Below are 14576 nucleotides of genomic sequence, written 5' to 3'. Positions count from 1 at the left end.
ACTTCTGAAGCGTCATGCTGTGACCTAGGAAAGCTGTGCACCTGGAGCCTCTACTGAGTGACAGTAAATGCTCAATTTGAGATCCGTACTGTCATTCTTCGGAGTCTCTTAATAGAACGCCTAGCTATATGTCCATCAACCACTGTGTCTTTCATCTAGATGGACTGTCGTTCATCAGATATACATATATATTATTACAAATAAAAATTGACAGTTGGCAGTGGGGGTACACGCCTCTAATCCCTGCACTCAGGAGGCAGAAACAGGTGGATCTCAGTGAGTTCGAGGCCAATACAGTCTACAGAGTGAGTTTCACAGGACAGGCTCCAACGCTACAGAGAAAAATGTCTTGAAAAACAAAAACAAAACAAAACATTTAACTCAGTGGGGGATTTTTGTTTTACTTTGTTGTTGTTTTGGTGGTTTTGTTTGTTTAGTTTTGTGTTTTTATTTTGTTTTTTATTTTTGTTGTCTTCCTTGTTGCCTAGCTTCTCTGGGACTGTGGGTTGTAGCCTGATTATATCCTTTGCTTCATGTCTAATATCTACTTGTGAGTGAGTACATACTGTGTTTGTCTTTCTGAGTCTGGGTTACCTCCCTCAGGATGACTTCTAGTTCCATCCTTTTGAGGCCTGGATTCTATAGGTGGTCTTTAAGTTACCTCAAGTTAGAAGAAGGTTAATTAGATGCATATAAGATAGTATTGTAAAATTAACTTACAAATCTATATAAACCCAAGGTTTTCTATTTCCTCATGCGTGTAACACTCCCAAATCCCTCCCGCCCTTCTGCCTGTTCCTGTTTTCTCAGGATGACCATCGGGTCTGCATGGACTTCAACATCATTCAGAAAGACTCAACCCCCGTTTGCCCTGTGGATGCTTCAGGCTGCTTCACAGAAGAAGTGACACATTTTGTGGGACAGTACGTGAAGGTCCGTGGTTTGTGTACATAGAAGGGTGTTGGTTCCATCGTACTTATTCTGTTTGTTTGTTTTCCAGTAATGAAATTTATTTAACTAATTAATCTTCATTATGTATAGTTCTGTTAGGATTAATGTAGATGTTTTAAACATTTGTTTAAGCACTGAAGATCAGCTACTAGGAGCCACCTAGAGGCCTAGTGTGTTTAGATGAGGAGGCATGCTGTAGTTTCAGCAGCAGGAGCTGGGAGAACTGCACTGTAGTCTTCCTGGAGCGGCCTTGTTATGCTCAGGTTGTTGTTTCTATTTATAAACCTCACTGCCTGAAAAGTTACAGATACCGTTTTAAATTACTTAAGTAGCTAAAACAGAGCTGAGTAGTTTCCTGGGTTTTGTTTTTTAATGTGGTGTTGGAGGGAAGCCAAGGGGCCTGTGCATTCTGGGTAAGCTTTCCACACTCCAGCTGTATCTCCAGCCCCCTGAACAGATGTTTCTCAATGACTTTGATTATTTATGCCTTTTATTCATCATGAAACACTAGTAAATTTGCTAGTGTTTTAATGCAGTCAATTTGATTTTTTTAACAGGATGCCGACAAGAATATCATTAGGATGTTAAAGGAACAGGACCGGCTGCTTGCGGCCAGCACCTTCACTCACAGCTACCCTTTCTGCTGGAGGTGAGGGGAGCCAACTGTTGGCCTGGAGCTTCACGGCTGTGGGTGTGCTTGTTGCTTCTCTTGTGCCGCCGTAGTTCGGGGTTTGTCCCACGACGTCCTAAGTTTTTAGAAACACCGTTTTAGGAGAGAAATTGTGGAGAAAACCAGACTTATATACATATCTGTTTTGTGTTGTGGTTACTTACTTTTTAGATGGCAAACATCTCTGAAATTGTATGATGGAATTTCTTTAGGTAACCAGGTTTTAGTGTAAATTTCCAGATGAAAATGTAGTGTTCGGTGTCCTGAAATTTGTCTCCACATTCTCCCTTGCCCCCGTCCTATCAGAAGAACCATTTCCTAAGGCTTTAAAAACAGGAAAAGTGTGTGTGTGTGTACTCCTTAAGCTGAAGTTACCAGCTGTTGTCAACTCTGGGTGCAGGGATCCAGATTTGGGTTCTCTGCAAAAGCAGCAGTCACTCTTTGATTGCTGAGTCATCTCTTTATTGCTGAGTCATCGCTCCAGCCCCTAATTATGTTCGACTTTTTTTCTTTGTCTTTCTTGGTTTCATTTGAAAGGAGATGAGGAAGCTTAGCCATCTGTGTTTGTTTCTCATTTGTTTATTTTATGTTTATGTGCATGCCTGTGTGGCCGGCAGAACAATGTGTAGAAGGTGATTCCATCCACCATGTTGGTTCCAGAGATCAAACTCAGGTCGTCAGGCTTGACAGCATTTACCTTTACCTTTTGAGCCATCTTATTGGTCCAGACATATGACATATATAATCTAAAATAAACGTGACTGTCAGCAGAAGGCTGAACAGGGGGAAGTGATGCTACTTAGAAATCAAAGTCAGTCTTGCCCTTGGTGTCTCTGACTGGCGGCATCTGTGTTCTGGTCCCAGGTCGGACACTCCCCTCATTTACAAGTCAGTGCCCAGCTGGTTTGTGCGAGTGGAGCACATGGTAGACCAGCTACTGAAGAACAATGATCTGTGTTACTGGTGAGTATGAAATGTGTTTCTTCCTACAGTCCTTTGCATGTAGTGAGTAAAGTTCATACCCTCAGAACTAACTAGCCATCTCTGATGGTTGTAATTTGGTAGCTGTCTTATTATCTGCGTAAGGAGCACAGTTGAAGTAATGCCTGCTTACGATAGAAGATGTGAGAACTCACTAGAGATAGCAAGTGTCATCTGCCTGTGACTTACGGGATGAGCTGGCTTTGGGGAAAACATTTCCGCCAGCCTGGTAGCGCACACCTTTGATCCCAGCACTTGGGCTTTACAAAGAAAAGTGAGTTCTTATATCTTCTATCATAAGCAGGCATTACTTCAACTGTGTCTTGTGCCCTTGGCTTTACAGAAACTTTGTCCTTCCCAGCCGCTCTTCCCTGAAAGTGCCAGCCCACCTCATGAATAGTCAAATAGGCAAACAACAACAGCAATAAAAAAGATCCCAAACGTGTGCTAGTGCCGTCCTTTCATAGGACGCGCTGGTCGTATCCACCGAGCGCCACAGAGGCTTGTGTTGGTGTGGTTCATTATCTCCACCTGCTGCTCTTCCTGTGTGACTGGTCATGTGCTCTGTCTGTGGCAGGGTCCCAGAGTTCGTCCGAGAAAAGCGGTTTGGAAATTGGCTGAAGGATGCACGTGACTGGGCAATCTCCAGAAACAGATACTGGGGCACGCCCATCCCACTGTGGGTCAGTGACGACTTCGAGGAGGTGAGACTGGGCAGGTGGCTTTGCGTTGGGTGTTGCCGAAGTTCTTTGTCATGTTATATGAGTATGGTTTAAGGTGCGGACTCTTGCTGTCTCTCTTCATGATAGTTCAAGGTAATCTATTTAGGGGTCTAACTTTTATTTAAGTGCAGCTTTGAATTTTTATTCTGTAAAATGGGAGGAAATAGTAATTTCTTTATTCCTGTGAAATCCACACATTAGATGGTGGGTGGGTGTTGCTTCGATTCACACACACACACACACACACACACACACACACACCCCCGCTACAACGTTAAGTTACAGAACTAACTTCAAGTTAAACTGACCTGTTGCGTGTGATGCACGGCTTTAATTTCGGCTCTGCCTGTTGTGACCAGCATGGTCGCCACAACAAGTTCCAGGCCAGCTGGAGGGATATACTGAGACTCTGTTTCAATTTAAAAAAAAAAAAAAAAAGTTAAACTGAACTTAGGAATAATGAAAAGGGGAAACGTCGCATACCTTAATGTCTGGAATTGTGTTTGTTTATATGTGAGTATAGATGCATACACTTGGGTAGGCAGACACCATTCCATGGCGGAGCCTTCTGTCCCGTGCATACTAGCAGTGCTGAGGTCTAGTGGATTTCCTACAAGGACCCGAGAGTCAGCAGTGTCGTTGTCAGGACTGAAGGAGGAGCAGAGAAAGGCCATGGGGACCTCTAAGTAGAGTCTTTTCCTCTCCCGATGCTCTGACCCCTCCCTGTCAGGTGGTCCTCGTTTCCTGACCCACCTACCCGCACTTCAGCTCTTTGCCTGAGCACAGCCCTCACTCCTTGTTACTTGGGCTAATTTTATTCTATGTACTCCAGGCACAGTAGTTCTAGCCTTGTCTTGGAAAGATCACGGATTAAAGAACCAGATCCAGTTTCAAGGAAGAGAGTAGGATGCTAATAGTCTAATCATTTCAGGCGGAGATCCCATTAGGATAAATCCCCCAGAAATACCTGTTGAGGTGGTGGCTCTGGTGCACGGGGCCTGTGCTGCAGACCTAGAGGAGTGGCAGGAACAAAGTCAGCACTGGCTTCTTTGGAGCTGCCCGTCTTGCCTGAGAGATGAGCCCTGTTGGTGGTAGCTGCCCTTCAGCCCAGAGTGCTCTGTAGCCCACTTGTATAGAAAACCAGGTTTCTAAAACTGAGCAGAATGCTGCCTCCGTGACCTCAGCGCAGTCTCCTCGCCTCCGAGACTCTCCTTTTATCTGCTCTTTGACAGGTTGTTTGCATCGGATCAGTGGCAGAGCTTGAAGAATTGTCGGGAGCCAAAGTCTCAGATCTCCACAGAGAGAGGTCAGTTCCCAAATACCTGACTCAGTGCCACGCTATCGTTCATCCTGGTAAGACCGGGAATTACAGATCTGCACCGGAAGGACACTGGTCTGTTACACACTTTGTTGATGAGCCGTGTTGGTCTGTGTTGATGCATCCTTCCTCCTTGTTGAAGCGTCAGATAACTTTGGTACATGACCTTTCTGATTGGGGGCTCCTGGTGTTCTCCTCCTTTCGAGACAAGTTATCACAATACAGTGATCCTTGCTGTCCCGGAACTCACTGCGTAGGTCAGGCTGGCCTTGAGCTCACAGAGATCCCCCCCCCACCTGCCTCTGCCTCCTGCCTTAGTACTAGGATTAAAGGTGTGCAACCACCACACCAGACCACACCTTCTTTTGCTTGTCTACTAGGTGTGTGTGTTCTGAAAAGGACATAATTAGACAAATTTATTCTTGAACAAATATTCTGGAGTGAGCTTGCACAAACCTAGAGGGTACAGACAGGTTCATCACTCAGGCCTGTTGGTATATCAGGATGCTTATATATAAAATGTACATGGTGTCGCAACATAACGTGGCATACAGTTTTACAGTGGGAGTAAGTATATACCCAGTACTTAAGATAAAAGCCAGACGTGACTGCTGTAATCGACACTCAGGTGGTAGAGACAGACTCATCAGAGTTCAGAGCCATTTACAGCTACTTAGCTAGTTCAAGGCCAGCCTGGGCAATGAGGGTCTGTCTCAAAACTAGGAAAAAATATGCCTAAACTGATTGCATAGTTGTTTATGGTCACCGTTAGTTACAGTGAGCCGTGCACACTTTCATGTGCTGTGCAGTAGTTTTGCTTGCTTCCCATCCTTACTTGTACCATGTCACTAATCAAAAGAAAGTTTTCAGCTCTGTTACACCCTTATAGGACCACCATTGCGCATGTAGTCCCTCGTTACCCAAATGCTGTTGTGTGACACATGAGTACAGTCTTGTCAGATTGGCATTTCAACTGCGAGTTCTTCTGTACTTAAATGAATAGAAGAGTTAACTTTTCTGTTTCTCAGCATTGACTACCTGACCATCCCATCCCGCTGTGGGAAAGGAGCCTTGCGGCGCGTCTCCGAGGTGTTTGACTGTTGGTTCGAGAGTGGAAGTATGCCCTATGCCCAGGTTCATTATCCATTTGAGAGCAAGAGAGAGTTTGAGGATGCTTTTCCTGCAGACTTCATTGCCGAAGGCATCGATCAAACCAGAGGATGGTATGTTCTTTCTTTCTTTCTTTCTTTGGATATTTCTGTTGGTTTTATTTTACCAAAATGTGTTTCTTAAGTGTCCACATGTGTCTGCCTAGTGGTGATGTGGTAATGAGACAGGCTGTTCTGCCCTGCCTGCCTAGCATCGACACCAACATGTCTTTCAAGTAGGAATCTTAGCTACCATAAAGCTATATTGATACAACTTGTACTGTTTCATACTGTGGGATATATCTATATATTAAATTGAAACAAAACTCTTTAAACTTGTTCTTAGCTTGTTTATTTAAGATCTTTTATTTGGACATTTAAGTCTGACAATAGGTTGGGTGCAAGAAATTGGAATGTGTTCAGAAGTTAAGTCTAGCCAGGTGGTGGTGGCGCGTGCCTTTAGTCCTAGCACTCAAGAGGCAGAGGCAGGTAGATCTCTGTGAGCTCAAGGCCAGCATGGTCTACAGAGCGAGTGCCAGGACAGGCTCAAAAGCTACACAGAGAAACCCTGTCCCAAAAAAACCAAATATAAATAAATAATTGGTTAAGTCCAGCCTATGCATGAACATTCTAGAGAAATCCAGGTATGTGGGGGGATTTTGGAACTAGTTCCATTTATCAGTGCCCGGTTTGAAATAGTGCTGCCGTGCTCACTACGGGTCATTTACCTTCCTGTGAGCAGGCTTTGTGGCCCGGGCGCTGATTCGGTGCATTCGTCCTTGATGGTGCCGCAGGGTTGTGTTTAAGGAACTGCTGCTGTGGTTTCCCCTGGACCTTTGAGCTGTTGAGACTTCAGTGACCATTAGAGCGTCTTCCGGGAACAAATTAATGGAGGCTTTGTTCTTGTCTGATGTTTTGTTTGTTTAAATGCATGTGTATGTGTGTGGTGCCTCAGTCTTCACATGGTCTGTCCCATATGATCTTGTAGGACGTTGTCTCTCAGCCGGCATCTCCGTTGGTACTGGGGGCTTCTGCAAGTGTTACTAACGGCTCTGCACTGCAGATTTTTGTTTTAAGAAAATTGTGTTTTGGCAGTCAGATTCTAATTTGAGTTCTCTTGTCTTGGGCATGATACATTTGTGTCTATCACTTTATATGATTATCAAGATGTATAATATAGGGCTGACCAGGTAGCCTAGTGAGTAAATGCGCTTACCAGCAGGTCAGATACCCTTGCAGGACCCACATGGTGGGAAGAGAAGACCGACTCCCACAAGTTGTTTAATCGCCACACACCTCATAAGTAAAAGATAAAGAAATTAATTAAATTCTAGAAGTATAGTGAACCAAAACTAAAAGTAGATCAATATAGTGAATAAATACACACTTTCTTTTTTTAGCTTTTCGAATCAGTTTCTCTGTAGCTTTGAAGCCTGTCCCAGAACTTGCTCTATAGACCAGGCTGGCCTCGAACTCACAGAGATCCGCCTGTCTCTGCCTCTTAGCTAAGTGCTAAGATTAAAGGTGTGTGCCACTACGGTCAGGCATAAATACACATTTTCCTTGCTTAGATTCCTCTTCTCCTTTTAACGAATTATCCTGGTTTGTTTGTTTTCCAGGTTCTACACCCTGCTAGTACTGGCCACAGCCCTCTTTGGACAACCACCCTTCAAGAACGTGATTGTGAACGGACTCATCTTGGCAAGGCAGGTGCTCCCCGCTCTGTAGTGGCGAGTTTCACCTCTGATGCTCTTATTGTAGCTTTGAAATTCGTGTTCAGAGCAACCGTGTTCTGATTGGCCCTCCCTGCATTTTCTCTCTGAATAGAGGGATTTGCACCGCCACCCCTGAGCTCTAATGCCACTCCCCTTCCCGTCTCAAACTTGTTTTTGTTGTTTTTTGCTTTTGAGGCAGCCCTGACTGGCTTGGAATTTAATCTTGTAGGCAAGGCTAGTCTTGAACTTACAGATCCACCTGTCTCTGATCATGCCTACCTGTCTCAGACTTCTCCAGAGGCAGAGTTACCTCAGGTTTAATGTCCTCCTGCCGTAAGCTCTCAGGTACTGAGAATACAGGTATATGCTATGGTTCCGTGACCTCTCCTGTGTGGGTTTTTCTGCAAGCGCAAAGGAACAATCCGTGTGAGGCAAGGAGGAAATCTGGATCAACAGGCCTCCGCCAGGGTTGGTTCAGATTTTTAGAGTCTGACGCAGGGCAGTTTATTTTGAAGTACAGTACAACTTTGGAAACAAGCTTCCTGATCATTATCTTCAGTTTTATATGCACAACAAAGTTGACATTGTGACCACATGGAAAAACTCTTTGCAAAGTACATGTGACCTACACCACAAAGACAGCTCTATAGCTGAAGGGCCTACAGGAGGATCTGGAGTGGCCTCAGTCACACAGACAGCCTAGAGGTTACCAGCCTATAAAGTATATGTGATGTCTCCCTAAGGATAGGTTCCCTTGACTAAGAAACAAAGCTAAAGAAGATAAAGGTCTAGGGAGGGAGAGTCTGGGATAAACATAACAGTCTGGGGGATTCAGGTGTGACCTGGCCCTACAGATAGCATAGATCACCAGGCTGTTAACAACATCCACTCTCAGCCTTCCGGGTGGAAGACAGGCATGCGCACCCCTTCCTTTGCAGAGACAACCTTGTGTGCTTAATATTCCTGGTTTTTCTAGTGTTTATCTTGTTGGTACTGAGATACTCTGAGCTGCACCCCCATTCCTGCCTTTTAGTGGTTTCCTTGGCTGGTGAGATGGCTCGGCAGGCCCAGCACTGTGCAAGCCTGATGACCTGAGGACATTCCCCAGAACCAATGTGAAGGTGGAAGGAGAAAGCAACCTATCAGTTGTTCTCTGGCCTCCACACGTACACCATGGCACACGCACACCTGCACACACACACATCTGAACATGCTACTTTCTCACCAGTACAGCTATGACATTAAATGGCTTCACCACCATAGGACCTTGTTCTCTCACTTACCTCTCCATCCCTGTTTCCAGTTTCTCTGGAATAAATAAACGCTAAATCATCTTTCTGCTCCATTCTGCCTTGAAACTTCCATAAAGACTTACTACAGTATTTAAAAAGACATACCATGGCTCCACAGGTAGAGACACTTTATGTGCAAACTTGACTGACTCAGATCCCTGGAACCCACATAAAGATGGAAGGAGGGGCCCATGCCTCACACACATACATCAAGGACATATACATACACGATACCAAAAAATAAATTTAATATAAAAGAACAAAAGCCTGGAGGTGGTGGTGCACACCTTCAGTCCCAGCACTCAGGAGCAGATGCAGGTGAACCTCTGAGTGTGAGGCCAGCCTGGTCTACAGAGTTCCAGGGCAGCCAGGGCTGCACAGAGAAACTGTCTCAAAAAGAACCAAAAGAAAAAAGAAAAACCTAAACATAGAAACAAACAAAAACACCGTGCCATTGCGACTTAGACGAGCTTATACCTGTCACTCCTTTTGATTTGCATGTGTGTGCTTGCTTGCCGTCTACGCCCATATATAAAGACCAGCTATGTTTACTTATTTAATTGGTTTCTACTTTCTGTTTTACAAGTGATGGCCAAAAAATGAGCAAACGGAAAAAGAACTACCCAGATCCAGTTTCCATCATCAATAAGTATGGTGCTGATGCCCTCAGGTAGGGAGCAGCTCTCCGCCCGTGTGTGTCTCCTGTCCGTGGTCACCATTCTCAGGTTGCTAGACAGTTATGCTTTAAGAGTTGGTTCTCTGTGTGGGAAGTTAGATTTTTACAGTTCTTGATTTTCAAACCTAGAAGTCGTAGGACTAGAAACTGTCCTGGATACCATGAGCCATGCTTGGCCACCCAGGTGGTGAAGGTTGACTCTACCTCTACCTCAGCTTCTTTCTAGGTTCCCTATCTTGTTGGTATTAGAATTATTCCTCCGCCTGCCCCCCCCCCGCTTTTTTATTATTATTAATTTTTTTGTCTTGCACTTACAAAACTGTATAAGATGTATTTACACCAGAACAAATAATTTAACATCTAAGAGGTTTTAGAGAACTTGTAGCTACTATTTGAAACAGTTGTGCTCCTGAAATCTATCATGTTTAGGTTGCAAAGGCCTAGAGAACTTGCTCAGTACCTCCATGCCACCAGTGACACCCACTCCTGTATCCTGTAGCCTAGAGACACAGAGGCTGCCTTCCACTCATTCATCAGTCAGATCTGTATTCGTCCCATTCTCCATCGTGAGGGTTTCCCCCAAAGTGTAGCAGTGCTCCTCATGATCCTGTGCGCCCCTGCGTGCGGGTGCGAGTGTGAGCACTGTCCTCTTTAGCAGGAAAGTGGATTTGAGCTGACCTTCTTAGTCCTTAGTAAAGAGAAAGACTTCTGTGATTGGAGGAGGAACAAGAGTGCTCTCCTTCTCAGGGTTACAGTCGTAATACTTGGCTTACCACCTACGTAACTTTTCTTTGTAAATATTCTGCTTCTTCAGGTTATATCTGATCAATTCCCCTGTAGTAAGAGCAGAGAACCTCCGCTTTAAGGAGGAAGGTGTGCGGGATGTCCTCAAGGATGTGCTGCTCCCGTGGTACAACGCATACCGCTTTCTCGTCCAGAATGTCTTTAGGCTTCACAAGGTATGGGCCACATTGGGCTGTGCATGCTGAGCTATGAGTTGGGACTCTGGGACCCTGAGGCCATTTCTTCTGTTGTCTGCTGTTGGATAACCCAGAACCATGAGGAGACCTTACATGATGATGCAAGAGGTGACTGGTCCTCTGTAGGACATGGCCTCCTCTGTATAAAGAGGTGTGTCATAGTTTGGTCAGCCAGTCCTTTGTTCCAGAGATTTCATCTTGAGTGAGGTTCTCTTCCGTTCCTGGAATTCGAGACAGTGTAGGAGTCAGGTACTGACAGAGTTACCTGGTGAAGGACTGGACCAGACCCTGTTTCTTGAGAGTGTGGTCATACAAGATTTGTAAGGGGAAGCTTTGGACTGAGACTTGGCGTGAAAGTAGCTCAGAATGGGTTGCTAGGATTAAAAATAGTAGTTGGGCCATACAAAGGTCGCCTTTAACCCCAGCACCCTGGAGGCAGAGGCAGGTGGATCTCTGTGAGTTTGAGGCCAGCCTGGTCTATACAGTGAGTTCCAGGACAGCCTGGGCTATACAGTGAGTTCCAGGACAGCCTGGGCTATACAGAGAAACTGTATAGTCTCTGGAGGGGATGGGGGAAGAATAATAGTGGGGATGTATGTGAGCCTGTGCTTCAGATTGGTCTGCTCATCGTCTCTGCTCTCAGGATGCCCATCCTAAGAACCCTTTGTAGCCACCTCCTCAGACCCAGGCTGACTACTATCAGTGCCCAGCATCTTTATCACTAGTATGTGTTTTTATATGATGTGCATGTTTATGGTGGAGCACCTGCTGTGCTCAGCTTCTTACTCCAGAACTGCTGGTAACTTACTGCTGAGTGGGTACAATGTGACCCTTGAGCAGACAGAAACTAGCAAGTAAGACAATGAATGGTACATTCACTTGCTTCTGCTGCCTCCGGATCCAACTTAGCTCTTCTACTGAAAACAAAACAGAAGTAGTACTCACGGAGGACTTCCAGGGTACACTTTCCCTGGAAATTTAGAAAGATAGGCAACTTCCCTAGGCATTCAGCATGCCCCTCTTTGTAATTTTGCCAGCTAGGGTGCCAGGTAGGGATAGCATTCTTGAAGCTTGCATGCTTTGCAGATCTCTGTTGGTGTGGAACTCACACCTGCTCTCAGAGCAAGGCTGTACATAACAAGACTACACCCACTGTGAGGCGCTCAAACCAAGCGAGTAGTCCTCACCACATCTGCTGACAAGCGGCTGTCTGAGAAGCACAGCTGCCGTGAGTTCAGTGTGCAGAGCAGGAGCAGGTGAGATGCTCCCAGGGTCAGGGAGGGCTCTCGCAAAGCAGACACGAGAAGTTCCGGCTGAGACGTGAGGGGTTTCAGGTTCCCTGGCACTGTTGCAGTGTGTAAGGGATCATCTAATTCTAGAAGGTTTTACAGTTTCCTGAGTTACCTTACAGTGACTCCAATCCTAAGTCCTCTAATCTTACTTAAAATCAGGGTTCATTGGGGATTTGATGGTGCTCATCCTGATATTTCTGAATGTCAAATTCCAGCTTGCTAGCAGCATCTGAGGTCATTTTGTATTTTTGTTACTTCCTTTCATTTTACTGATGGAAAGCATTTGGTAGGCCTAGAGAGATGGCCTAAAGGGTAAAAATACTTGTTTTTCCAAAGGACCCGAATTTGGTTTCCAGCACCCATATTATGTGGCTCACGTCCATATATAACTCCAGCTCCAGGGGATCCAGTGCCCTTTTCTGACATCCATGGGCACAGGTGCACAGGTGCACACAGGCTCATGCACATTTGCAAACACACTCACACCCACACACTTTATTGAAAATTAAAGTTGTTTTTCTCTGGTATTAGTTCCCTCTTTGTGCATGTGAACATCTCACTGGGTGTCTGTCTGCAGGAAGATGGAGTGGAATTCTTGTACAATGAGCACACAGTCAGAGAAAGCCCTAACATCACTGACCGGTGGATTCTGTCCTTCATGCAGTCTCTCATTGGGTTTTTTGAGACTGAAATGGCAGGTGAGTCTTCTTATGCTGTCTTCCTGGGGACGAGGACCATTTATTCTCCTTATAATTGTTCTTTTGTCATTTTAACTTTTCCCTCATTAGCATGGAGGACATTTTGAGAGAGAACACAGATAATTTTTTTTTCAATAACCCTGAAGTATAGTTTTCATGAGGCCCACTAGTTGTAAAGGGGTTTATTTCAGGACTCTGGGAAATTTAGTGTGAGGAGTGCAGACTTGTGGTGGTACAGCTGTCAGTCATCTAAGAACCCTACCTTCTTTCAACACTAGCTGCCATGGCTTCCCACGCAGCTGAATCTGCAGATAACACACCTAGGACAGAGCCCAGTCTGCATAGGAGCTGGCAGGTCTGTCTGTATCATGAGGGCCGTGCACAAGAGGCTCGTCACCCTCAGGAGACAACTCCTGGCCCAGACCAGGTCCCAGCTTTGTTCACCCGTCCCCTGCGTGCTCACAATGTTTCCCTCAATAAAACCATGAGGGAGCATGTGTACAGGGTAGTGATGGCATCCCGTGGGGGTTGCCAGTTACTGTGAGCTCCCTCGGGAAGAGCTGCTTCTGGGTCCATGCTGTGCGTGAACCTCATGAGTTGCTACTGAGGTTCACTTCTCTCTAGAAGGTGAAACCTGAACATAGGAATCTCAGACTTCCAGAAAGTGAAGTGTGGTCAACTCTAGACGTAGTATGGACTGGCCTTTCCTCTTCGACAGGAAAGGCCCCCATTGGTGAGACCACCTGTCTAGAAGTGTTTGGCCAGCTAATGACTATGGCCCTGGATTCTGGTTTCTGTGAACTCGGTCCTTTGCATCTTCTCATGGTGCAGCAGTGGTACTGTCAGCAGTTTGCCTGGATCATTCTCCTCAGTGGGGGCTGTGCTGTGCTGTGCTTTGTAAGATGCTGAGCAGCATCCCCACGTCACTCAGTGGAAAGAGCGATGTTGCTACTCCATATATTTACACCATGAGAATTATCTCCTCAGACTTGGCCAGATATTTTCTGCAGGGCAAATTGGCCCCTGGTCAAGCTCTGCTGGCATGTGCTGTGCCTCTCAGCATCTAAGGCTTCCTGCTACGTTCTAGTTAGGGTAGGAGGAACACAGTGAGTGGTGTGGAGCTGGCTTCTGTTGGTCCGGTCCAACCATTCTGAGTACACCATGCTACATAGTCACCCAGAAGAAGGATTCAGTTTTTCTCATCTGTGTGGGTTTGCTTGTAGCTCACTATCATTTTTGCTCACTGTCATAAACACCTCGGCTGCCATGTCATGTTCTTGATACATGAGCCACATGAGCCATCTGATTGGTTAATTCTGATTCTCACTGTTCCCTTGCGGGGTGGAGCATCTTAGATTGAAGGGTTGCTAATTCTTTATCGTCCCGCTCTACCTGGCCCACTGCAAGGCCCGGCCTGGGCTCCTTAACTGACATCTTGCTTTTAGCTTACAGACTATATACTGTGGTGCCGCGCCTGGTCAAGTTTGTAGATATTCTGACCAATTGGTATGTCCGAATGAACAGGAGAAGGTTAAAGGTAAGAACTGGTAAAAAGATTAAAGGTAATAACAAAAAAGTCTGAAGTTTCAGGGACAAAAGAAAATAAGAAATGCCAGATGGTGGTGGCACACACCTTTGATCCAGCACTCAGGAGGCAGAGGCAGGCAGATCTCTGAGTTCGAGGCCGGCTTGGTCCACAGAGTGAGTTTCAGGACAGCTAGGGCTGTTATACAGAGAAACTCTGTCTCAAAAAATCCACAGCAGCCAGGCAATGGTGGCACAGACCTTTAATCCAGCACTGAGGAGGCAGAGGCAGGTGGATGTTTGCGAGTTCAAGGCCAGCCTGGTCTATAGAGCAATTGCCAGGACTGGCTCCAAAGCTACACGGAGAAAATCTGTCTGTCTTGAAAAACTGAAGAAGAAAAAAAGAAAAGGAAGGGAGGGAGGGAGGGAGGGAGGAAGAAAGGGAGAGAGGGAGGAAAGGAAGGTAGGAAGGAAGGCAGGCCCAAAGGGAAACAGCATTGTGGTCAATACTCTATTCTGAAAATGTCTTCTGTTTATGGTACATTAACTGTAGTGATTGCAATTGCAGGGTGGAACTTAGGAGTTCTGAGGGTGAAGTCCTTAGACTGG

At 45.7% G+C, this 14576-nt stretch overlaps 1 protein-coding gene across 1 annotated transcript in view; it reads left to right on the top strand.

Annotated features, from left to right (window-relative positions):
* Iars1 (isoleucyl-tRNA synthetase 1) overlaps positions 1 to 14576 on the top strand; it is a 45761-nt gene that overhangs the window by 16490 nt on the left and 14695 nt on the right. The window contains exons 11-21 of the mRNA XM_050144084.1: positions 811 to 933; positions 1509 to 1600; positions 2486 to 2584; positions 3180 to 3306; positions 4557 to 4630; positions 5671 to 5865; positions 7410 to 7496; positions 9384 to 9467; positions 10288 to 10432; positions 12323 to 12443; positions 13889 to 13980. Of these exons, the coding sequence (XP_050000041.1) occupies positions 811 to 933; positions 1509 to 1600; positions 2486 to 2584; positions 3180 to 3306; positions 4557 to 4630; positions 5671 to 5865; positions 7410 to 7496; positions 9384 to 9467; positions 10288 to 10432; positions 12323 to 12443; positions 13889 to 13980 (1239 nt within the window). The remainder of the gene's footprint in view (positions 1 to 810; positions 934 to 1508; positions 1601 to 2485; positions 2585 to 3179; positions 3307 to 4556; positions 4631 to 5670; positions 5866 to 7409; positions 7497 to 9383; positions 9468 to 10287; positions 10433 to 12322; positions 12444 to 13888; positions 13981 to 14576) is intronic.

This window comes from Alexandromys fortis, unplaced genomic scaffold (genome assembly GCF_014885135.2).
Source record: "Alexandromys fortis isolate MF-2015 unplaced genomic scaffold, M_Fortis_MF-2015_v1.1 scaffold_1, whole genome shotgun sequence".
Lineage (NCBI taxonomy): Eukaryota > Metazoa > Chordata > Mammalia > Rodentia > Cricetidae > Alexandromys > Alexandromys fortis.
This window is presented reverse-complemented; position numbering and strand designations above follow the sequence as displayed.